General features: G+C 39.7%; 1 protein-coding gene across 6 annotated transcripts in view; it reads right to left on the bottom strand.

Moving 5' to 3' along the window:
• Positions 1 to 2,356: 2,356 nt before the first annotated feature.
• The window catches only part of RPRD1A (regulation of nuclear pre-mRNA domain containing 1A), a 69,780-nt gene continuing 59,974 nt past the window's right edge, over positions 2,357 to 12,162 (bottom strand). Inside the window, exons 7-9 of one of the 6 annotated variants that reach the window (XR_006195034.1) lie at positions 5,666 to 5,863; positions 3,075 to 3,145; positions 2,357 to 2,492 (exon numbers count right to left, since the gene is read on the bottom strand). Coding sequence is in view for 2 of the 6 variants with exons in the window: in XM_042909574.1 (XP_042765508.1) it covers positions 5,714 to 5,863 (150 nt within the window). In the remaining 4 variants the exon portion in view is untranslated. Of the gene's footprint in view, positions 5,864 to 12,162 lie in introns of all 6 variants that reach the window. The other 5 variants (XR_006195033.1, XR_006195032.1, XR_006195031.1 and 2 more) reach the window with 5 other exon arrangements.

Genomic DNA, 12,162 nt, shown 5'->3' on the forward strand with positions numbered 1-12,162 from the left:
GGAGACCCAGAATCCGTTAACAGGCTTAAGTTGTCACTGTATTTCATTCCCACTAGGTTGTAAACTTTGAGAGCAGACATGTAGTTGAATAATCTCTCTATATCTCAAAAGATTAGACACTATGCCAGTAGGTATTCATTAAATATTATCTAGAATACCCTTATCAATAGTTCATTCTAACTCCACTTTGTTGATGTGAATATAAGTAACCCCTCTGAAAACAACAAATGGAAAAAAAACAACAACAAATGGAAATCAAAGCAGGAACTTGCACAGGTATTTGTACACCCATGTTCATTAGCAGTATTGTTCACAATAGTCAAAATGTGGAAGCAATCCAAGTGTCCGTTGACAGACAAACTGATATACATAATGTGGCACATTCATATAATGGAATACTATTCAGCCTTACAAAGGAAGGAATTTAATTCTGACACGTGCTACATGGATGAACCTAGAGGACACAATGCTGAGTGAAATAAGCCGGTCACAAAAGGTCAAATATTTTTAATTCCACATATATGAGGTACCCAGAGAAGTCAAATTCACAGAGACAGAAAGTAGAACAGTGGTTGCCAGGGGCTGGAGGGATAGGGAGTTATTGTTTAATGGGTAGAGTTTCACTTGGAGAAGACGAAAAAGTTCTAAAGATTAATGGTGGTGATGGCTGCACAACAGTGTTAATGGTCAATGTACTTAATGCAAAGTACACTTAAAACTGGTAAATTTTTTATGTGCTTTTTACCTCCATAAAAAAACAAAACAAAAAAACTCCCTGGATTTAACATCTTTTTACAAGCCCACTCCAGTAGTGCTTTTAACTGAGATGTTGGTTTTTAACTTGCATAATGTCATAATTTCACTATAGTTTGACACGTTATGCAAAACATGGATTTGGTGATCATGGAGCTGCTACACAACCTATCAGTGTTTCAGGCATCATCATGTAGCGGTTAAGAAGCACAGGCTCACTGGGGCACCGGGGTGGCTCAGTTGGTTGAGCGACAGACTTCAGCTCAGGTCATGATCTCACAGCTCGTGAGTTTGAGCCCCGCATCAGGCTCTGCGCTGATAGCTCAAAGCCTGGAGCCTGCTTCAGATTCTGGGTCTCCCTCTCTCTCTGCCCCTCCCCCACTCAGGCTCTGCCCCCCTCTGTCAAAAATAAACATTAAAAAAAATAATAATAAATAAATAAAACACAGGGCTCAGAGCCAATCTGGGAGCTGGAGGTGAGTCCCAGCTTCACCATTTGACCCATTCAGGGGCACACAGAATTGACAGTGTCTTAGTTTCCTCATATGTAGAAGTGGAATGAATAATCAGAGTAAAGGACGTATGAAGTGCTTACAATAGTTCCGGATGCATATTAAGTACCATACATGTGAACGAACATTATAATAGACTACCATTTGCTTCGAAGGGCGTTGTTTCTCAAAGTACAATCTACGAATGACACGCATCAAACAAAATCACCTGTGTACCTTGCTTAAAACGCAGACTTCTGAACCAGCATCTTTGGATATAGGTTCCACTGTGTAAAATGTCCCACTGCAAAGGTGGAAAACTGGAGTGGGGATGGGAAGCACCTGGATTCAGATAAAGTGACCAGAGGGCCTTCTAGGAATGGAGAACCAGGGACAGTGGTCAGAGGACAACATTTCCCAAACTTTCTAGACGCTAAGAATCACAGAATAATCTTAGTAGATATGTGCCCTTTATGAAAATGTCCCAAGTGAGTCTTATCACGGAAGTTTGGCAAATGCTGCCCTAGAGATTCCCACAGATTTTTAGCATATCCCAATCCGCTTTAAATGCAATATGTGGTGAAGGCCTGTGCTCCGGAAGTTCAAAGTACCAAATGAATCCGTTCACTCCAAACCACTTCAGCATTACTGGGCAGTAGGTCACAAAAGAGGAGGTGATCTTGTTCTCTCCCCATAAGGAACTTACTATAGGATGAGCTGTAAAACCCTTACTTTATTATCGCATTACCTGGAATTACAAATTGGGAAGTAAGTCATGGACTTCAAAGTTAGTCTGGAGTACTGGTTGTCAAAAATGTGGTCCCTAAACTCAGTGGCATCAGCATCAAATTGTTAAAAATATAAACCAGCAGGCCTTATCCCAGAAGCTCAGGGAGTGGGGCCCAGCAATCTGTAGTTTAACCGCCCTCCGGGTGATTCTGATGTTCGCTCCAGTTTGGGAAGCACAGGCCATGCAAAAGGGATCTCCTTCAGCGGTTGCTCGGCCAGAAAGTCACGGAATACTTCCAATCCCTTGCTTCCTTCCCAGTCCATTAATCTCTCCCCTCCCACGTCACATTCAATCAATCAGATTCACAGAAATTATCTACACATTTCAAAAACAACATAAAACTTTATTAAGAACATCTTATATTGTCATCAGATACAGCCAAAGAAAAAGGGGTAAACAGGGAAACTTCATCTTCCCATGTGCTACCGCCACCTCGGAACAGACTCACGTGCGGATGGCTGGAAGTACAGATGGCAACAAATGCTGTGTATAAATAAATTCAGTGTGTAACACAATGCTCCCTTTCTATACAGAGAAGAAATGGGTTTACACTTTAAAAAGCTTCAATATAGTGCAACAACTATGAAACAAGACTACATCTTTAGGAGCTATTTCTTAATAGAATACAAAGCAGTTTTGTAGCTTTATGTTATTTCATATAATACAAATTTGTAGAATGTAAAATTCAGAAAGGGCATTCTAACTTTCCCAATTAATTTGTACTTTTAAGTTTTTTCTTTCTAAAGATTTCTCAGAACCAGTTCAATGACTACACTTTAATAGATGAGCTGCTCATCTACCGTGACAACTGACAACCTAGTTTTGTTCTTTTAATTTTGCAAATCAAGACAACCAGGTCATCCCAACGTTTGCTGATTCTGAAGGAATTCTTATAGAAAAACCCTGATTCAGAGTGCATGTGAGAAGAGGTACCAAAATAGCTGCATCTGGACTGGTTTTCCTAGAGGGGGAGGGTGGCCTTTGAGCACAGCTGATTTTTCTCAGACTCCCGGGTTCCCCCATGTGGTTCTTTTACTTACTGTAGTGATGGAAGGAGCGGAGGGAACTCCAGGGAATCTGTTCAAATGGCCACTCCAGACAGCTCTCTGCACTGTTTGTGGAGAAAAGAGTGATGGTATCCATTCAAACCACAGTACCCCTGCGGCAAGTGTGGGGACATGCTTCTCTCTTGAGGGGCCGGGCCAAACTGCACTCAAAGATGCATGATTTGCCTCATGTTCATACACAGTGGAGAAAACACTCATGATTTCGAATGTGGTATTATAGTACCCCCATCTAACCCCATTTGTTGAGAAAATGTAAGTCTACCTTTTAGAAAAGAAGACCATTCACTGCTAAGGCTTACCATGTTAACATAAGGCTGAAAAGACAACTTCTAAACCAGACCGTATCATTTGTGTTTACAGTTAGTGAGTTAACCAACAGCTTAAAGGTTTGTGGAGGACTGGTCAAAGGGTGCGACTGGGGGCAGGATTCAGGTTGAGTACTATCACTTATCACAAATCGCATCGAGCTCTTTAAAAAAATAATGCCTTTTTATCATAAATATTTAGAACAGATACTGGCATTAAAATCAGTATCTAAGTCAGAAGTCTGTCTTAAATGGTGAAAATATTCCAACAAACTTCGAATAATTCAAATCTTCCCAGGAGTACATAGTTTATAAATTAGTTTTAAATGGAAAAAAATATATTTTGAATGGATAAACCACCACTTTAACAGATCATAAATAAGGTGAAGACATTGAAAATAAATTAATATACAAGTTTTTGCTTTCACTTTAACAAGAAAAACTAACTTACATGGTATACTTTTAGAACAGGTATAACTAGGTTTTTATAATTGTGCATTTGTTACCCCACCACCCCCATGCTGAATCTTCTTTTTATATAATCTACACCTAGGGACAGAGGTACACAAAACAGACAGACACCACAATGTGTGAATCTGGCTGCTGCACACCATTTCCTTAGTTAGAGTGATGTTACAAATGCTGATCAGGATCTATTAGTAATTGTCAACCACATTACAAGTTAAGTACATTCATGGTTAAGTGGATTAGGTTCCCTGGTGACCTTTGTGTGGTAGTGTTTATAGGGAACCTAACTACTACTATTCTTTCTGTGAGAAAATGTGCCCAGAATCCCAAAAGTTGACTAAAAGACTTTGGAATATAAGCCATATATGGATGGGGACTACTAATATGTGTCTATGTTCTGGAGAGAGGCCAAACTGTTAAAAGCACTGTTTCCAGAACTTTTGGCTACCGAAAATAAATATTCGCCTTCTTCGCATAGAAATTCATTTTAACTATAATTTCTAATATTGAGAAAAAAAGAGTGAAGCCATTCAGACTAGAGAGACATAATTGGCTTGTGGGATTTAAAAGATGTTTTATTGACTATCTAATTTGAATCTGCTTACAAGGAAAAGCAAAATGTCTAATATGTAATGAATAAAAAAAAATGTTTATCCTAAGTCATTATTGAGTACAAATCCACAGCTTAACAATGTGATTTTAAAAAGAAAGCAGGAGAGCATGCAACTGCTCTAACACACAGGGTTAGAAATAAAAGGTAAAAGTACATTTGTTTTGGTAATTCTAAATATACAAATATAATATTTGCCAGATCTACCCTGTAGTGTAGCACTGCTTAATTTCCAAATATACAGTCATTCAAAAACCTTAAGGAAACATTAAAAATGTTCCAGGCTATTTTACTGAACTTTAAGGAATATTGTGTTGAGATATCAGAGCTAAAAATGCTATTGTTTTTAAAGTTAAATGGCTAAGCGAATAATAAAAGTATTTTACGGTTCTTTTAATCCCATAGACGGCTTTATGTTAAAGGGATCAATTATGTTAAAAGGAGACTGATTTGAAAATAGCAATCAGTTCCAGAATCAAAGTTGTCATCTTGGTATAAGGTCAAATTTTACAACATTTCCAAAGCATTTTCATATTAACCTACTCAAATAATTCTAAATAGTTTAATCAAGGGGGTCCCTACTTAATACTCCTTTTATTCTACACTGGCAGCTGGAATGGAACCCCTACAGTACTATTGTGGAAAAGTTCTCTAAGCTTTGATCTGACCCTCAGTTTAGTGTTCAATTCCTGACCTCTGAGGAATAAGGAATCAAGGCATTAAGAGGCACAGAACTGCTATTTTGGTCAGGGAGAAGGGTGGAGTTTAAGTTGGAACATTTAGTCCCTTCTACAATCAAGTCCTAACTATACCATAATAAAGTCTCTACCAACTCCTGATTAGTTCTCACCCTTAGGAATTACATACTATACAGTGATTAGATACTGAAGAAAAAAAAAGGAAAAACACTTGAAAATACATGAAGAAATAGAAACATGGAATTTCTCACAAGGCCCTGGATCAAAAAAATTTACAAAAAGATCTTCTGAAAATAATCACTATTTGTGAGCTTATTAATACACAGAGATCATCACTTTGTTTAAACTAAGTCATGTTAACTTACCAATAAAATAGTAAACAAACCAACATTTTAAACAATTTTATAAATTACTTGTCACTTCTTTTGTTAGTCATTCTGTCAACCATATACAAAAATAACGCTACAGGACTGTCCACCTAACCTGTCTCCATCTCTTGCAAAGTCCTGGGCCCTGGAAAGAGACTGGTCATCAGTCTTCACTGTAGATGTCCCCTGCAAAGGGCAGGTGCATGTGGCTTCCAGTCACGTTGGGTAATCGGGATAAGTCTGGCAGGCTCTGGATCCGGGACCTGAGTTCTTTGCGCACCAGGGAAACTCTGGCTAACTTGCGCTTGTATTCCTATAACATCAAACCACTTTCATTAGCATTCTGGGAGTTGAGAGAAGAGCTATCTAGCTAATGGTCTGCATAAAATCTGGTATTACACTCAGTTAATGCTAAAAAAAAAAAAAAAAAAAAAAAAAAAAGGATAATTACCAAGTTAGCATTAAGATCAAAGGAGGGGCTTTGGAAATATACTACTAGATAAACTCTATTATTATGAAAAACCATCATCTTAAACAGTTGTCACACACCTGTGAAAAGAAGATTACCATGTCAATATAGTTAACCTCAACATGTAAGATCTTCAGGTGTCCTTGAGCTTGGATAAGAAAAACCACATACCTGTTTTCACAAACCTAAACTGAAATTTAGCACTGTTTTCAATTGTGAATTCTAGCAACAAATCACAGTATTATCAGTAACTGTGAATTTGTCTTCAATGGAAACAAGCTGCTATGATATTACATTACAGTTTTTTAAAGCTATCTTGAGCTGCTGACATTTATCATGACTTTGAAATTATGGTAATTCTCAGACCAAACATTAAATGTTATTTAATGTGTCAATAAAGAAGCATATATTATTGTACAAATATTATGTCAATAACTGTACTTTAATATAACTTGTTTCCTTTGTAATGCTAAGCAATTTATTTTCTACATTAAAATACTGAACTTGAGGTGCACCTGCTCAATCAGTTGAGCATTCGACTTCGGCTGAGGTCATGATCTCATGGTGCATGGGTTTGAGCCCTGCATTGGGCTCTTTGCTGACAGCTCAGAGCCTGGAGCCTGCTTCGGATTCTGTGTCTCCTTCTCTCTCTGCCCCTCCCCAACTTGCGCTCTGTCTCTCTCAAAAATGAATAAATGTTAAAACAAAATTTTTTTAAATATTAAACTTGAGAAGGGCCCAAAGCTTCACCAGACCACTAAAAGTTCCAGTGGCCCCCTAAAAGGTTAGGAAACCTTGCAAACAGTGGCCTAAAGACTCAGAAACTGGAAACCAATCAAGATCATGTTTGGTTTTGAGGGAAACAGTCCACTGTCTCTACTGGGAATATTTCCTTTTAATGGAAGTTTCCAGACTTCCACATGGAGAAACAGGATCCTTCTATACTCCATTACCTAGTAGAGGTGGGACAGGAAGGAGGTAATCTAGAATATGGGTATTCTTCCTTCCAGAAAAAATTAGAACATCCTCCTTCTAACCAAGGCTGATCTCACAAACAAGACAGAACAGGTGAGTGATAAGCTTTCATTCTGGGAAGAAGGCTGATCCACAAAGAGCTCTTCTTTAGTGTTCCTCAGCTCTATACATCAGAATCAGCTAAGAAATTCTTGAAGAAACAAATTTTTCAGGAGAAGCTCAGTCCTCCTACATATCAATTAAATGAGGATAATTTCTAGAAGTGGGTCCAGAGTTCATGGATTTTACACAAGTTCCCCAAAGGATGCTAATACACAGAGTTATGAGCCACTTTGTTAGTTTTTCTGCCTAAAATGAAATCAACTAGTGGGGTTTCTTTGAATGATTGAACCTCCTCCTTTAAAGAATAACCACACGAGGGGCACCTGGGTGGCTCAGCTGGTTAAGTGTCTAACTTCAGCTCAGGTCATGATCTCATGGTTCATGGATTCACGCACCACATCAGGCTCTGTGCTGACAGCTCCGAGCCTGGAGCCTGGAGCCTGCTTCAGATTCTGTGTCTCCCTCTCTCTGTCCCTCCCCCACTCGTGCTCTGTTTCTCCCTGTCTCAAAAATAAATAAACATAAAAAAAAATTAAAAAAAAAAAAAGCGCATGTGGGGAAAGGGATTTGTCAGACTTACTGAAACTCCACTATTCTAAAGGAAGGAGGAAAAGAGACCTTGGAAGCATGGGGGACTGGGCACAGTGGCAGGCAAAGCAGGTAAAGTTGAAGGCTGGAAAAGTTCAAGCATAGCTTCGGGCACCTAAGAGAGGTATCAATTCTTGCCATGTCTACCTGTCCCTGCAATTCTAATTGATCATGAAGATCAAGATGGAGTAAAAGAGAGTTTAATAGAAATCTGTAATCTCAAGGTATGATTTTCTTCTTCCCCATCCCCTTCACCAGTGATACACGCTGGAACACCAAGTAAGTTTTAGCACAGCAGCTCAGAGTGGCATACGAAAGATTAGCACCAGGATATTTCACATTCCAGAGGCCTACTTCTCAGTAGGCTCTCATAACACACGTCCACATTTAGCACGTTTCTTCCTCAAAACACACCGGTATGGGGACAAACACTTGTCTCCATCTGTCTCACTGTTCTTAGCTGAATCACTCTTGAATACATAATACATAAAGCACTCTGGGGTCAGCATGACACATTTAGATGTTGTTCAAACATGCTCAAAAGCAATCATTCTCTGCTAGAGACTTGAGAAATGTCATATGTGCTGTTAGTGGTCATTACTGCTCAGCCTAATTTTTAGTTTCTAGCATCCAGATAGGTTGTTCTTCAACTAAGATTTCATTCAAATGATACTGGCAACTAAAAGCCTTCAGCTTTTTTGGTATATACTGCAAACAAAATATTGGTAAATATAAACAAAAGCTACCATTTATTGAATGTCCATTATATGCCAGGCATTAAAATATGAACTCATTTAATCCTCTCAATAATCCCATGAGAAAAGTTATTATCCTTCATCAGCATGTGAAGTCATACTTTCCCAAAGCTTTCTGCTACTGTCACAGGCAGGATCTCCTACCCAGAAGATTTAAGGAACTGTGGCAAGCTGTCTGATGTGAGTCTGAAGAAGAACCTGGATTTCACCTTGTAACTACTCGATTACATGAACCAGGCCATAGTCCTAAAAGTTTTAAATTGCTAGACTAGGTGGTCTAGAAAGAGGCTCTAAGATTTCACAGGTTGGTTTCATATGGCAACAATGCTTTCACCAGGATGTGTGTATTACTTTGATTCTGAGGTACAATAACGTCAGTACTTCTCTCAGATCAGAATCTTCACAGCACCATGAATGTACTCGCCTCTTTCATGGCACGGCAGTCCTGCCATTTGGCAAGTGTATATTTATTGAGTACTGGAGATACAGCATTAAGCAAAACAGATGAGGTGTCCTGCCTCCACAAAACTAACCTATCAGGAGGAAGGAGACATAAAACATAATCTCAAGTATAAATACAATGAAGAAAATAAAGTTGGGCAAAAGGAGAATATGATGGAGCAATATTGGGGAGGGTTAAGAGAGGATTAAAGATTGAAAGTGTTAGCTTTCAGAGCCACTGACCTAGAGGAGGCTGACTTCCAGCATGATACAGCCAGGAGCTCAAAGGCCCCACTCCTTGGTGAGAACTATTTTTTTTTTATCTTTAAATTTATTTTTAACATTTATTCATTATTGAGAGACAGAGCATGAGCATGGGAGGGGCAGAAAGAGGAGGAGACACAGAATCGGAAGCAGGCTCCAGGATCTGAGCTGTCAGCACAGAGTCTGACGTGGGGCTCGAACTCACGAACTGCAAGATCATGACCTGAGCCAAAGTTGGACGCTTAACCGACTGAGCCACCCAGGCACCCCAGGTGAGAACTATTTTCAAAAACCCTACTGGCCATTTCAAGCCTTTGGAAATTATCCTAAAGGCAAAGGACCTATGAAGAAACATCTATTCCAGAAAATCCATTAAGAAAGGCAAGCGTCTGTGGTATGTAAACCAAGATATTCCATCCCTCCCTACTCCCAGCTCAGTAAGGCAGAGTCCCCTGAGACTGCCGCAGCTGAGAACCCAAGGATCACTCCCCAACAGACAGACTTTCCTCCTGAGAAGGCTAGGCCGTTAGCATGTAATCCTCCGCAAGCTACCTGTTGCTTACACTGTCTGCCTCAGGATAGTTTGGAAGGCATGGGGCTCGGTTCTACTCAGCCCCCACTGGTGACAAAAAGGCTCTACCTTGGATGTGGCAAGCTGAGAATGCTGGGGCACTCACAACCCTTGCCCCCGACTCAGGAGGTAATGTTCTAACCCAAAGGGAAAAGCTAAGATGAACACAGGCTGCCACCCACCTCTCATTTTCACTAAGAGCTCAGCTCCTACAGCAGGGGTAACCCTAAAGAAAAGTTTACTATGGTCCCCACCCCTAGTTACAGACCCCTGACACAAAAGATTTTTGCCTGACAGAAGAAACAGGCAATAAAACAGAACCTAATCTCTTCACAAAGGAACTGATTTTAGTTACAACAAAGCAAGAAGTTGTTCAAGCCTAAGGGTATCGCCAAGAACAGTGGAAGCTACAGTGAAAGGCAATTAGGAGATTCATTCATAACAGGGGCTAAACTGAAGACCAACTAGTTTGCAGGACAGAAACGCAGTAAGACAGTTGGAAGGTGCCGTCCTGGTGTCAGATATCTAACACTGGCCTCAGAAAGAAAATCAGTTATCTCGAAGAGGTAAGTGAACCCCCATGTTCACTGCAGCATTATTTACAACAGCCAAAATATGGAAACAACAAAGTTTCTATCAACAGATGAAGGGATAAAGATGATGTGGTGAATACACACACAGACACTCACACAATGGAATACTATTCAGCCATAAGAAAAAAGATAATTCTGGTATTTGCAACATGGACAAACCTAGAAGACATTATGTTAAGTGAAATCAGCCAGACAGAGGAGCATCTGGGTGGCTTAGTCAGTTAAGCATCAACTTTGGCTCAGGTCATGATCTCGTGGTTCATGGATTCAAGCCCTGTGTTGGGCTCTGTGTTGACCACTCAGAGCCTGGAGCCTCCTTTGGATTCTGTGTCTCCCTCTCTCTCTGCCCTTCCCCCACTTGCACTCTGTCTCTCTCAAAAATAAACATTAAAATTTTTTTTTAAAAACTAGCCAGAGAAAGATACATATTGTATCATTTATATGTGGAATCTTAAAAACAAACAAACAAACAAACAAATAAACAAACAAAACAAAGGTGAACTCCTAGAAACTGAGTAGAATGGTGGTTACCAAGAGCTGGGATGGCAGGGGGAAATGTTGACTACAGTTAATAATAAGGCTGTGTACTTGAAATTTGCTGAGAGATCTTAAGTGTTCTCACCACATATACACAAAACTATGTGAGATGATGGATATTAATTACCCCAATTATGGTAATCAGTTCAACAAAGTACACATACATCAAGTCATCACATTGTACAGTTTAAATATATAAAATTTTATCTGTCTGTTTTATCTCAATAAAGCTGGGAAAAAAGAAAGCTCTTCTTATTACATTAGTAAACCACCCACACCCCCCCCCCCAAAAAAAAACTAAAAAAGACCCACAAAAACCCCTAAGCATTGAAAGAGAAAACATACCTGTGGGCCCAGCGGCATACCTGTACTGTATCAGGTAAAGACAGGCGTGTGGAAGCCTAACCTGACAAGTAAACCAATAGGTAAAGGCCAATACTGGTTTATCAGTTATTTTCAGAACCTTCTCATCCTTTTCTAACTAAACCTGCATTTTGCAAAAACAGCTTTCAAAAAATTTATTTTGTGTTGGGGTGCCTGGGTGACCTTTTGGTTCAGGTCATGATTTCACAGTTCGTGAGTTCGAGCCCCAAGGAGGGCTTTGTGCTGGCAGTGTGGAGCCTGCTTGGGATTCCCTCCCTCTCCCTCTCCCTCTCTCCCTCTCTCTCTCTCTCCCTCCCCTGCTCACATTCTCTCTCTCTCTCTCTCAAAATAAATAAACATTTAAAAAAAATCTGTTTTGTGTATAAACTTTTTTTTCCAGAAGAACTTAATTGTGTTCCAGCACCAAAGGGAGGAACCCGAATTTTAAGATTTAAGATAAAAAATTTCTGGCACAAAAACAGACACATAGACCAATGGAATAGAATAGAAACCCCAGAACTAGACCCACAAACGTATGGCCAACTCATCTTTGACAAAGCAGGAAAGAACATCCAATGGAAAAAAGACAGTCTCTTTAACAAATGGTGCTGGGAGAACTGGACAGCAACATGCAGAAGGTTGAAACTAGACCACTTTCTCACACCATTCACAAAAATAAGCTCAAAATGGATAAAGGACCTGAATGTGAGACAGGAAACCATCAAAACCCTAGAGGAGAATGCAGGAAAAGACCTCTCTGACCTCAGCCGTAGCAATCTCTTACTCGACACATCCCCAAAGGGAAGGGAATTAAAAGCAAAAATGAATTACTGGGACCTTATGAAGATAAAAAGCTTCTGCACAGCAAAGGAAACAACCAACAAAACTAAAAGGCAACCAATGGAATGGGAAAAGATATTTGCAAATGACATATTGGACAAAGGGCTAGTATCC

This window comes from Panthera leo, chromosome D3 (genome assembly GCF_018350215.1).
Source record: "Panthera leo isolate Ple1 chromosome D3, P.leo_Ple1_pat1.1, whole genome shotgun sequence".
Lineage (NCBI taxonomy): Eukaryota > Metazoa > Chordata > Mammalia > Carnivora > Felidae > Panthera > Panthera leo.